The 13,935-nt window shown below is 36.7% G+C and overlaps 1 protein-coding gene across 1 annotated transcript in view; it reads left to right on the top strand.

Moving 5' to 3' along the window:
* The window catches only part of Smp_139400 (putative tensin), a gene marked incomplete at both ends in the record, with an annotated part of 109,035 nt that overhangs the window by 31,813 nt on the left and 63,287 nt on the right, over nucleotides 1-13,935 (top strand). The window contains one exon of the mRNA XM_018798809.1: nucleotides 936-1,262. Within this exon, the coding sequence (XP_018653714.1) occupies nucleotides 936-1,262 (327 nt within the window). The remainder of the gene's footprint in view (nucleotides 1-935; nucleotides 1,263-13,935) is intronic.

Genomic DNA, 13,935 nt, shown 5'->3' with positions numbered 1-13,935 from the left:
CGCGAGAGTGGGTTCGTGGACGCGCACTGCTGAGGAGTCCCATAATAGGACGAAACGGCCGTCCAGTGCTTCCAGGTTTTCCATGGTAGTCTAGCTTCAATTGACTCATGATCTCAACTCTATAAAAATACTAAAATCTCCACAAAACCCCTTCTGATAATAAACTCTCTATATTATAAATCTATACATGTAAATTAGTCACCCCCCTTTTCCTTTAGTCTTAACAACTAATCATGTTTGCATATTATCTACATATATACATATACACATATGTAGTTGGAAACAATATTTTCAACCAATCACAAATCAGTAATCTGAATTCTAATTCATTTCTCAAATTTCCATCTTAGTTAGTTACTCTTTCTAAGAATTAGAAGATTGTCACTTAAGTTAGAGAATGTCTGTTCATCTAATAAGAATGAAATAGGAAAAGGTGATGTTAGTAAAAGGGGGGTTTTATTAAATCATAAATAGTTACTTACTTAGAAACTACTACTCATGGATCGATGAAATCATTTTCCGGGGAAAAAACAATAATCGATTTAAACAGTTTAGTTTGTTTACCTTTCTTTATACAAATATAAATATATTAGTACAAAATTTGGCATTCATTCATTTACTCACAATTGTTCTATCCCTAGTCTATGAATAAGTGGATATATTGTATATGGATTAAATCATTATTATATAAGTAATATTTAATTGCCATGGGAATTATAAGAGAATGAGTAACTAGGGAAAGTGAATCACCCTTTTTTGTCATTTTATTCAATTGAATCATTCTATTTATTCATTTGGACAAACAAAACAAGAGGGTGGGGATAAATGTACGGGGATCTACGAAAGGGAACGTACTTGTGAATGGTCTATAATGTATGCATTTAGATTTGAACATTATTACTATGTTGAATGTTTTTTTAAAATTTGTATCTAAGAGCATACGGATAATATTGAACGTGGTTGTTATATATGGACAACAGCTGAACGTGAATCTAATATCTTATCCACAAGAAATCGTGATAAATTTCAACATCGTATTCATGATGATGATGACGATGATGAAGACGAACTCCTTGCTGTTACCCATGATGGAACAACAAATACCATTTTACCTAAATTACATACATCATCTAGACAAGCATTACGTATATTGATTACAACACAAGAACAATTGATTAGTGTAGCTGGTGGATTATTTACACAAAGTATTAGTGATTCACAAGCTCCAATGTGGTCTGTTAATCATAATCAAGAAATACCTGGTAAGTAGAATTACTCTTATTTTAAAAAACATTTTGTATGGGATTACTAGCATAACATGTCTAACTCCCTACCTTTTTTGGCACCAATCTAGGAAGACGTTGACAAATGGATTGAACTATGTTGATGTGTCTAGATTAGCTGGTTGAAGTCCACTCAATTATTTAAATCATTAATTAAAGACTTTCTGAGACAGCCTATAATCATTTAAAATAACACAGATGTATGGCACAGATGTCTTCGAAAACTTCAGTGTGGGGAATCTTCCTATATCTTTTTTTACTGTTCTTACTATTCTAGTATTTTTTTTATATATATGGTTGAAATCATGAGTCAATTGAAGGTAGACCATCGTGGAAAACTGGGAAGCATTGGACGACTGTTTCGTCCTATTGTGGGACTCCTCAGTAGCAGTGCGCATCCACGATCCCACCTCGCGAGATTAGTATTTGTTTTTAAAATATTTTATCTCACTGTGTTAATTTAAAGTGACAATTTGAACTGCTTCATATGTGTCAAGTTCTACGGTGTGTATGACTGTCTGATTGACTTACTGCATATAGAATTCTAATAAATTTTTTGGGAGGTAGAATGGTTGTAGCAATCACTGATGGGTTGTCCAACATATAAGAAATGTTTTTAGCCGTATGAGGAAACAGAAAACTCGACCTGATTGTCTCCATGTTCTTTAATATTTCCCTCATTTGTTGACTCTGACAACGACAACTCTCCAATTCTAGAGGACCCGAATAAATACTCAAGGAGGCTTTGTATTATTGGTCTACTAAATCAGATTTAGACTGATAATACATGAATCAAAAACAATTATGATAGTTACTACCATATTATATCCCATTCAACCATACAACGTCAAGAAAGTCTGGCATGTTTATCTGCATAACAATTACTTGACGGAAAAGTTCCACTCTCGTACATGGATTTTCTCCATGGTGATTATTAAATAAGTAAAATTATATTGAATGGATATATATATGACTGAAACTACTTATTGTGGTTAGTGTTTTTTAGCAAAGTTGTTCTCTATGGGATAGGGTTGCCGACCCTATGCCCAACACTCCTCCCTTACCCGATCTTGAGACCGGCAGTAGACCTAAAAGAGCTACAGGCGGAGTTATGACTGAAATTGTTAGAATATAAATAAATACTGCGCTGAACATCTATTACCTTGAATGAGATCAGAATTTTACTCTGCATTGAATCCTATTGATGAATGAACAATATTATTGTGTTGTTAGTTGTTGTGAACTGTGAATTAAATAGGTTTAGCATTCGCAATCGAGACAGAAGTTCCTTGGTTTGATTTTATATGGTCGTGGTTGCCAACTGTTGAGGAGTCCCATAAGAGGACAAAACAACGATTCAGTGGTTGTTTCATTAAAATCACTCCGTTTTATTGATCATTCTATATCAATTTTATTGGTTACTCAATCCCCAATGAATCAAGTCCTAACTGTAGCTCATTCAATCAACATTCAGATATGTAATGAAATGTGTTTACTTTCTAAATCCCTTTGACTAACAATAAACTATCTCTACTTTCTAATAAAAAGTACTTCTTCCTGAAATCTATGAAGTCAACTTCGTTTGTTCATTTGAATCTGAAGACATTCCACGCTTAAGTTCATTTTGTCAGTTTAATTCAATAAACAATAGATTGTTTGTTCTGATGATATCGTTCAGAAGGACGATGAAAGCTCCACGACAAAACTATCCACCTCAGAGTACAAAACTCCATCAAAATAGATTGTATGATGATTTTATCAAACAATCTTAGTCCATAAAAGTTACTTATTATAGAATGTTTACATCTTCTCCTTGAAAATCAAAATCCGAAACCATTATAAATTCAATTAGTATTGTTTGTTTGAATCTTCCCATTGATGTTTTAGGACTGCAACTGGTCAGTCTCTAATTAGCATATATGCATACTGTGCGTATTGCCTCGATATAGCCTTAATTCAGCTATCCCATTGCACAAACAAGTGGTTATCAGGACTCAGTAGCTGAGTGGATAACGTAATGGCGTTTGAAGGGAAAGGTACCAGGTTCGAGTCCCAGAGTGAACATCAATATGTCTGAGATGCAGGTACATCCAGCTGACGAGTCTCAAATAGGATGAAACGCACGTCCTGGATTCCACTACTAGCCACTATCCATCTGAAACCATTATGTTATCTAACTTTGACGTACTTCAGCCAAATGGAAAAAAGACACCTTATTAAAACTAATGGTGGAAGGAAACATGAGGGCTAATGTATTACTACATTATCAACATGGTATTAATACATAGTCGAAAATAATGTGTACAACTCTTGACATTAGTAGACAAAAAAGACGTTAGAAATACCAATCATTTTCTTGTTGGTAATGTTAATGTGAAATACAAAATCTTACCTGTCGAACAATTTCGTAACTATATACATTTAATGGCTAAGTGAATAACATGTTGAGGTTCAAGATGAAAAGTACTAGACTAGAGTATTTGAGTGAGCATCATCACTGGGATCCAAGTTGATCCCAACTGGTGCTAAACCCGATTCCTGGATTTCACTGTTATTTCCAGCCAAAAGAACATGATGAAGCCTAGTAGGCCCTTCTGGAGAAGAGTGCTACATCGAAGCACGGCACAACTACCGGGGCGGGATAGCTGTTTTTGCACTGCTTACGCAGAACCATTACATAATACTCACATTTGGTATTCCTGGGGGGGATGCAGACTCATTCTTTTTAACATCCTTTTGAACCCTCAATAGTTATGCAATGACACTTTCTAGCCTTCCTAATCATTCGCCGGTACAAGTAGAGAGGTTGATTTAGCCGATCTCCACCAGCCACATTACCGCTCACGTTAGTACATAGGATAGTTACCATGATCCAGGATGCAAGACGAGGACATGTGAGTTGGATTTCGCCTCTCGGATTACGCTGTACTAACAAATATTCAAGTTTATTGAGAACTGTATGCGGTTTACATCATAAATAAACTTTAACTAAATAACTAATTAGCAATGGAAATTTGTTTTATTTTGGTAAATTATATCTCATCAATGTAAATTCAAAATAGCATCAAGTATAAAACGAATATTCTTCCGGTCTCATATTGAGTATTTTACCTCTGAACCATTGCGCTATTGATTTCCAACTTTAGTTGATTTAAAACTAACTTATGCCTGTCATACCTAGTGAGGTATAGGCCTCCGACCACGATTCTCCAACCAACTCTGTTCTAGGCTCTCATTCTTTTAATGTCTTTCCTTCATTCTCGGCAAAATATGTTTTTTGGTCTACCCTTTTTTCTCTCCCTTAAATATTTGAAGTTATAGTTTGCTTCGTAATACCTTGCACAGTAAACCTAAAGCGCCACAACCTCTGGTTATTGGATGACCAGTAACATCTTTACTTTCCATCACCCAGTTGAAGACTTGAATGGTACTTGAAATAACAAAATATTTATGCAATATTTATACCTAGTCTATAGTCATTCATTTGCATCTTGTGCATTTTGAAACTAAAGTTGGTTCTAAACTGACTTGCTTCTCTTCTGGTTTCCAAATTATTCTGCACACTGTGCTTAATAACCTCCTGGATCTCTTCTCTTAGACTGACGACTGTAGAAACTTCCATACGACGTTCAGCCACACACAACTAATAAGCATTCACCTAATTAGTTATATTATTACGCCAGCATGAAACAATAAGCTCACTCTTCGTTAAAGATAACATCATGATCAGTAACTTGGGCAATTCATTTATATCATGGTTTGAATCAGAGACTGAACTTAATGATATAGCCACTGAAAACTATAAAGTAATATGCATCCGCTTGGTTCTAGTATTGGACTTTTTAGCAGGGAAAATCCACAACCTCTCTAGGGATTGTACAGTAGACCTTCAAGTCTTCTAGCGATTACATGACTTTTGCACCAATGAGTGGTTTGAACGCATAGCTCCAAACAATTCGTGTTATTGAGCAGCGATCTTCCTGAGGCCGTTGGTGAGTTATTGCGTTAAATCTAAAAAAGTTGAACTCAACCAATAGCTGCTTCTCACTGTGACTCCTGAAATTATCACTCGAAATTAGTAACTGTTAAGTGCATGATTATTATTAATTTGGGGGTTTGGTGAATAAAGATTTGTAGCTCAGGTAGATGATTTTGATGGAGTTTTGTTCTCGGAGCTGGATGGTTTGGTCGTGGAGCTTTCACCGTCCTTCTGAACGACATTATCAGTAAAACCTTCGGGTAGAAGTGAAGTGTTTGAATTTCTCCACATGTGGTTCACAGCTTGTCTTGTGCACCTCGATGTTGATAGGTTCTTGTTGACCTTAAATCTGTCATTGTTTATTTCTTTGTTTTGGTGTACAGGACAAGCTGTGAAGCACATGTGGAGAAATTCAAACACTTCACTTCTACCCGACGTTTGTGTTGATGATGTCGTTCAGAACAACGGTGAAAGCTACGCGATCAAACCATCCAGCTCCGAGAACAAAACTCTATCAAAACTTTAGGGGCTTGTAGAGAATTTTGAATTTTGTAGTTTACATCACGAACTAATCTCAGTTACGCAACCGTAGACATGTAAACTGCTGGTTTCCGGCTCAGTGATCTAAAAGGTAATCAGATTGAGAAATAAACATAGAAAAATAAACAGTACAAGGAATAGAACCATATTACTACGTTCCTGAATTTCTAATGAAGTAAAACTTACGTCATTTCAACCACATTGAAGTCATGATTCCTATGAATCCTAACCTTGTATTTATTTAGTTCAACTATGACTGACTTTCTGTATCAATTCAGTGATATGCTTTGGTTACTTAACTGGTATAAGCATAACAAATGAAGCTAGTTAATTATGAGAAAAACTTCACTAATGCTTCATTCAGCTCAGTTAGCGGTTAGTATAACTATTTACTCTTTTGACAGTGTAATTAGTCAACTTTCAGATAAGTTAGTCGAAGGTAAATTTCAAACAACTCGTTTATCCATGCGTGAAACATTACATTGTACGAAACTGTTGTTCATAAAATGGCGTTGGGTTGTCTCACGAATAGTTACTTTCCATCAAATCGAAGGCCTACGAATAAATTCAGGTTTCACAGTGCTTTAAGGTCAAATTTTAGTGAACAGTGTCAGTTCATGATTGTACACCATCTTGACTAACTTACTTACTTACTCCTGTTACCCATCGTGGAAGAGCATAGACCTCCCACTAGAATTCTCCATCCAACACCATCTTGAACCTGGAGGTAAATTGCTTTCCATTCAAATATAAAAATTCAGCGAATAATACTTTTGAAAAACATATGATCGGACAATTGTAGCTCATATCTGTCGTAAACTTTCATAATTCATATTTCTCAGTCCTAGATAAATTCAGAATGGACGCTTGTTGAATAATATAATTAACTTTCTACACATGTCAGTGTAGAATTGTAGAGTTTGTTGGGATTTTATTGAGATCATGGTCCGACCAATGCTACATTACTAATGGTGCCATGAAAGCAGCATTGGACGGCCGGTTCTTCCTAGTATGGGACTCCTCAACAGTGTACATTCACGATCCTGCGCGTGATGACCGAACCCAGGACCTTCAGTCTCTCGCGAGAACGCTTAACAACTAGACCACTGAGCCGACATCCAACAGTGTTAATTTCTAACTCCAACCAATCCATGATATAGCCTGACCATCTTTCTTTATAAAAATGTACTTTAACGAACAATAATGGTGCGATAACGTGATTCATGAAATTGGTGAAGTCACAACTGACTCAGTAGACTACCGATCTCATTTGTAGAAAATCTTTTAGCATGGTAGAATGAATAAGGTTGAGAAATACATACAATTGAATTTCAGATTTCTTTTTAACAAACGCAGTTATTGTGATTATGACTAGACCATATGATCTTTGTTTTGATCTTGAGTGGGATCATGTGTTTGCATCACTGTAGACGCCTTGACAATAGTGAAATACTATTCTGCTTCATTCTTGTTCCCCATTTTTCTTCTGAATGATGCCAGTATGTAATAAAAATTACCATTACTAACCGATCAACTAATATCAACTTGTACTCAACCGTCACTGCTACCTTGACATGGCGGTCGGGTTTGTCTAGTGTGATGAACTAGTCGGAATACAGTGGCTAGAAAAATCGTTATTCAAAGTCCTATCATCCCAGATAGGTCGGTTGAAGAACAGTAAGACTAAAAGCAGTAAACCCAAGGTCCGAGACTGAAGTCGTATTTCAGACTGTACAGAGGTGTGACGGCAGTAAGGTATTTCCTTCAGACGATCAGCATAACAACGATGCTACCATCCTAAAAAGGAAGAATGAAGTTAGAAAACGTTGACCCTAAAAATGCACACCATACCTTATCCCACGGATATCCGTCTCCGGTGATAAGTTTGCAACAAGTACGGAGCTAACAAAAAAATGTCCTGTGTGACCGACCTCAAGCAGTTGTCCCTCGAGCACTGAGATCACTCACTCAGGTTACTAAGACCAACCGTAACCGAATTTCGTTTTCAAGTACCTCTAGAAGAACCCTCCCACGGTGTGGGTAAAAGGGAAGTGATAACCGACCTCACACCTCTGACAGCACTCAAGACCACTGGTCTACATTGATCTACTTGTAGTGTGGAGCCTCTTGTATTAATAAAAGCCCAGAAAACCATAACAAGGAAAAGACTTTTCGGCCACAAAATGTTAACGGATACTTGTCCTTCACGTCCAAGTAGATTTCAGGCAAACTGTCTTATTAAGGAAATTTGATAGGTTTGGTATATTTTAATTGAAGAGGTTTTGTGGAGTAAGTTTAATTCATAGGTTGTACTAGTAACAGATTGATCTCAGTTATGGAGATTCATGGAATCCAGACAAGTAGAGTGTGAAATAGTTGTCACTAAAAAAGTCGGAAGATTATTTAACTATACTGCGAATTGACTGAAGTTGATGCTGTTCCATCAAATGCTAAAAAAGTACTTCTATTGGATAGGCGTTCTCCGATACCTAGCAATGTCGTAGGTATTTATTCCTGCTCTCTTTTCTCAAAAGTACCTCAGTTGAGATCAACCCGTGACGAATACAGCCTCTAGATGTGAATCGTTCACAACTATACTCATATATTAACAGTGTTGTAGTGGTTTCGGTAAAATACGAAAAACATACATGAAATACTTTATTTGCACATCTTCCAACAGTCGTCTTTTACACACTTCATGATTCTTCCAATTTCTCTTTGTTCCCCTTACTGTTCTTTTCAATTCAATTTCCTGCTTCTAAGTATTCCACTTCCGATTGATGCTACATTCTACAATTATATATCCAAATTAATCATCCGAAAAAATGGTCAGGTTAAGGGCGAGGTGTATCGTTTAAAAATGAAGCATTTGAATTTAGGATTGTCGAACAAAACAGAATAAAATCACTCACGTTAATATGACTTATTACTTATGTACTTACGCTTGTTACTACTCGTGGAGGAACAAAAGCCGCCCATTAGCATTCTCCATCCAATTCTATCCTAGGAAATCCTTTCTATGTGTTTCCAGTTACTAATAATCCCTTTCATGTCTGTTTCCAATTTCCGACACAGTTTGGTCGGATAAATTTTCATGCATTCTCTGGACAGCATTAGAGCAAATCCCTGAGTGTGCGGAGCATTTTCCTTTTCGTGACTAGAGTACAGCAGCATCTCTCGCATACCTAACGTTTGTTGTTCAGGTTGTGTCTAATAGGTTTCGCTGATTCCTAGTACTGTCAATCTGTATCTCCTCATTTCCGTCGCTATTTGACTGAACTTCCCGGTATCCCACATTGTCCGGACATGCCATGTACTTATAAAAATTGTTGCTCTGGTTGTTAGAATGGGCATCGGCCTCGTGACTTCGAAAGAATCTTGACCTTCATAATCAGGCGTCATAATTATTCATTGATTCGGTTATTCTGGTTGGCAAGATTTTTTTTACAAGATGGGGTTGCCGACCTCATGCCCAACCCACCTCCTTTACCCTAGGTTGGGACAGGCAGTAACTCTAAAAGGGCTACAGACGGAGTTAACTTGGATCAGTTTATATGTTATGTTGAACTTTAAGATCCATGATCCGAATATATATGGGTCAAATAGGGTGAGAGACAAAAATAGTGCAATTACTATTCGATCAAATGTTTAGTGAAAGACTATATTGTGTAAAAAAAGCATTGGTGAGACATGATAAGGTGGAATGAATGCAAAGTACATGAATCATGTATTAGGGAGATTAAAAATGATGTTTAATCAACAGTAATAATAATAATAACCACAACAATTATGAGATTTGTGAATAAAGATAACAGAGACAAATACATTTTGACAGTTGAGGTCATGAGTGAATTGAAGCTAGACTACCATGGAAAACTTGGAAGCACTGAACGGCTGTCTCGACCTGTTATGAGACCTCTCAGTAGTGCACATCCACGACCCCGCCTCGCAAGATTCGAACCCAGGACATACCGATCTCACGAGCAAACCTTTAACCTCTATACCAGTGAGCCGGAATCCGACTGTGTTAATGTCTAACTTCAACTAATCCGCGAAATTTAGCGACAATTATATTTGAATACGAAAGGTCGTAAGTACAATAGTCAAATTAGGTCATTCAATAGCTAGGATCACTATTGATTAATTGAACTTGAGGTTGGCCGTGGGAGGAGAAGTGGTTTAATATATTTCTTTTGTACGCATAGCTTTAGTTTCTTAATCCGGATGGCTACTGCTTTAGCCGTTTGAAGAACTTTAAAACTAACAAGCTTTGATCAAAATCTACTGACCCGATTATTAATTGAAAAGGGTTGGTTTATATTGGCACCATGGCCAGTTTGTACTAACTAGGCCAATTGCGAGCTGTTCACTTTCTTCACCAGACCTTTGCTTAGCCACACTGAGAGGTGTTCATGAGAACGAAAATGTAAATTCCTAGAACTTTGACCAACATAACTTACTTCACATGAGCAGTTGAACTGATATATACAAAATGAGGTGGTCATTCCAGGTAATTCATCTTTTAGCCCGTGTCACTATTGGGCGCGTAGAAAAAACTAATCGAAGTGCTTCGATGTTGAAAGATTTTTCGATTGTTCCAAGTAATCTCTGAGTTAATATTTAATACTAGCCACATCCCGTCTGAATTGTAGGCCTATTCACACATTCGTGATCATATAAACTTCCTAGGGTAACCGTTCTCCCTAAGAACTCTTTTTCAACTATATCCTTAGAACATATAGTGCATATTCGGTAACTAAGACTTTTGATTAGGTTAACTTTAATACTTTAGAGGTTAGTACAAAGTTAAAGAAATATATGTAACTACCCTATTCCGATAATTAATTTATTCTGAGTAATCTCTGAGGTAATATTTCACTAGCCAAATTCCTTCTGAATTGTAGGAGCACGAACATGGATTTCTTGTTCACCATTTTTGTTCCTCTTATTCACACCTTCGTAATCATATATACAAACTTTCTAAAGTATCCGTTCTCCCTTAGAGTATTACCTAAGGTGTTTAGCTCATGTTCAACTATATCCTTAGTGCATATTCAATAACTAAGACATTTGATCAAACTTCGTGGGTTGGTTGAAATTAAACATTAACACCGTTGGATGCCGGCTTAGTAGTCTATCGGTTAAGTGATCTGGCGCGAGACTAGTAGGTCCTGGGTTCTAATCTCGTGAGGCGTGATCATAGATGCGCACTGCACTGAGGAGTCCCACAATAGGATGAAACGGCCATCCAGTGCTTCCAGGTTTTCTATGGTGGTCTAACTTCAATCGACTCATGATTTCATCTATGAAAATACTGAAATCTCCACAAAACCTCTTCTGACTTTTGATCAGGTTTAATTTTATACCATAGAAATAGGTACAATGTTAAATAAATATATGTGTCAGAAGGGGTTTTGTGGAGATTTCAGTATTTCTCATAGTTGAAATCATGAATCAATTGAAGCTAGACCACCATGGAAAACCTGGAAGCACTGGACGGCCGTTTCGTCCTATTGTGGGACTCCTCAGTGCAGTGTGCATCCACGATCTTGCACTCGTGAGATGTAACTGCCCTATTCCAATAATTAGTTTTAATGACTTATTTACTTATCCACAATTTCCTTGTTATCGATTTTTTTCCATCAACTATATTCATCATATTGATGAATTGATTCGAGATTATGATTGGTTGAGAAGAAAGAAAAAAACACACCCACGCAAAATGTTTGACCTTGACGATTTAAAAAAAGACACAAGTATTAGTGAGAAAAGTGAGATAATGGATATGTATAAATCTGAAAAAAATCAATAGAGCTTGATCGATAATATCGATTTTCTTTTTTTTTAAATGGGAAAGAAAACAACAACCAATAATATTTGATCATAGAATGATCGCTTTTTTTTTGTTTTTCGGTTAGAGATAAATTCCATGTTTCTAAGTTATCTAAAGGTGTATTGTATTTATTAATTGAGGTTATGTCATTTTTGTTCATAATCAGAAGTTGGTTTGGTGGAGATTTCAGTATTTTCATAGTTGAAATCATGAATCAATTGAAGCTAGACTACCATGGAAAACCTGGAAACACTGGAAGGCGGTTTCGTCCTAGCATGGGGCTCCCCAGCATTGCGCATCCACGGTCCCGCCTCGGTTAAGTGCTCTGGCGCGATACTGGTAGGTCTTGGGTTCGAATCTCGCCAGGCGGGATCGTGGATGCGCACTACTGAGGAGACACAATAGGAAGAAACAACCGTCCAGTGCTTTCGGGTTTTCGATGGTGGTCTAGCTTCAATTGACTCATGATTTCAATTATGAAAAATTTTTGTTTTTCTTTATCTAGTCACTTAATTAGTGATATTTTAGAATAATTTTAATCATAAAGTTTATGAGTATGATTTTTTGGATGCTGTAATGTTTCTTTCATCGTAATCGACTGCGCTACCCCTGATACGTCCATAGCATGATAGGCTGGTAGTCTAACAAAGCTATGGAGAATGAAACATATCCTCCATCATAGATTACGATAGCTTAAATGATGATTCCCGCTTCATTTTAGTTGATCGTCCAGTATAAGGTCAAAACTACAAACGAGAGTGGATTGTATACTCATCCGAATTTTCCAAGACTAATTATTTGTGTTTTTGGCTTCTTTAAATGTTCAATACTTAACCTATAGAACACTGAACCACCATCCAACGGTTTTAATATATAACTTCCACCAATCCACGAAATTGAGCAACTGTCCACCATTGTGTTCAGTGAGTTACTATCTCACAACAGACCCAGATGAACTCCATTGGTCACTGCTTCTCACTAGAACTCCAGGAAATACCGCTTGAAGTCAGTCACTAATGAGTATATGATTATTATCAGAAGGGGTTTTGTAGAGATTTTAGTAATTTTATACTTGAATTCATGAGTCAATTGAAACTAGACCACCATGGAAAACCTGGAAGCACTGGATGACCGTTTCGTCCTATTATGGGACTCCTCAGCAGTGCACATCCGGTTTTTCCGCGGTGATCTAGCTTCAATTGACTCATGAATTCAACTATAAAATAAGGTATGTTTTTGAGGATTGTATTTTATATTATATGATAACCATGTATTACCTAATGGGCTACAGTCATCTGTAGATCAACAATGGATATTTCAAAAGTCAGCTCCATTCAGCTTATTTTATTATTATTATTTTTTGGATAGAAATCTCAATTAGATGGTATATTACTATGAAACACATAATTGTTATTTATTCCAACACACACTTGGTTAGTGTTCTTAACTAACTTATCGTAGAACAATCAAGTGAGCAGTGTTAAAGTTAGACATAGGGTACTGGGATATGTAGTAAATTAGTTGATGGGGTTATTTGTGTTCATCAACTGAGGTGGTTAGGACTTGTATATGTATTCCTATCCACTGCCTACCTAGGTTAGCGATGTTGCCTTTCATAGGAGTAGGTTAGAAGAAAGACTAGGGACGAACATTTGTTTAGAGACTTTCGGTATTATGGTACAAAACTTTTCGTATTGGCTACTGTGCATTCACTCTTTGTTTTCTGACAGATCTTCAGTTTCTGAATTACCCCAGAAAACGTTTTATGCCAGTAGTCTATATTTGTTTCTCAAATCATATAGCTTATACCTATTCTTTCCTACTACTACTAATACTGTTATCACTCATACTACCCTAACACTTCATTGTAATGATTTAGCGTGACGAGCCGAACTGATGCTCATTGTTCTAGCATCTACAATGAGTATGAATGACTAGCTGAATGGCTCCCCTATTTGTATTCAATTTATAATGCATATAGGCTAACATATTGTCATCGACTGAACTATGAAGTCAAAGCGTACCGATGTAGTGGAGTGCTTCGTTAATCGATCGTCTCGATAACCGTTATTATATCATCGTAAACGGTGTATAATATCAGAAGACAAAGGGAAGCAGCAACTACATTTTTATTGATAAATAACATGGGCTAGAAGGCAGTGAGCACATTAGCAAATGTAAGCAAGCGAAGGAAAGATGACGCATAGTGGAGATGGCTGGGAAGCCAACTCGCTATGAGCAAGCATTAATCAACATTTATAGTCAGACAAAAATGAATGACAGACATGCGATGAATAAGA

This window comes from Schistosoma mansoni, chromosome 7 (assembly GCF_000237925.1).
Source record: "Schistosoma mansoni strain Puerto Rico chromosome 7, complete genome".
Classification (NCBI taxonomy): Eukaryota; Metazoa; Platyhelminthes; class Trematoda; order Strigeidida; family Schistosomatidae; genus Schistosoma; species Schistosoma mansoni.
This window is presented reverse-complemented; position numbering and strand designations above follow the sequence as displayed.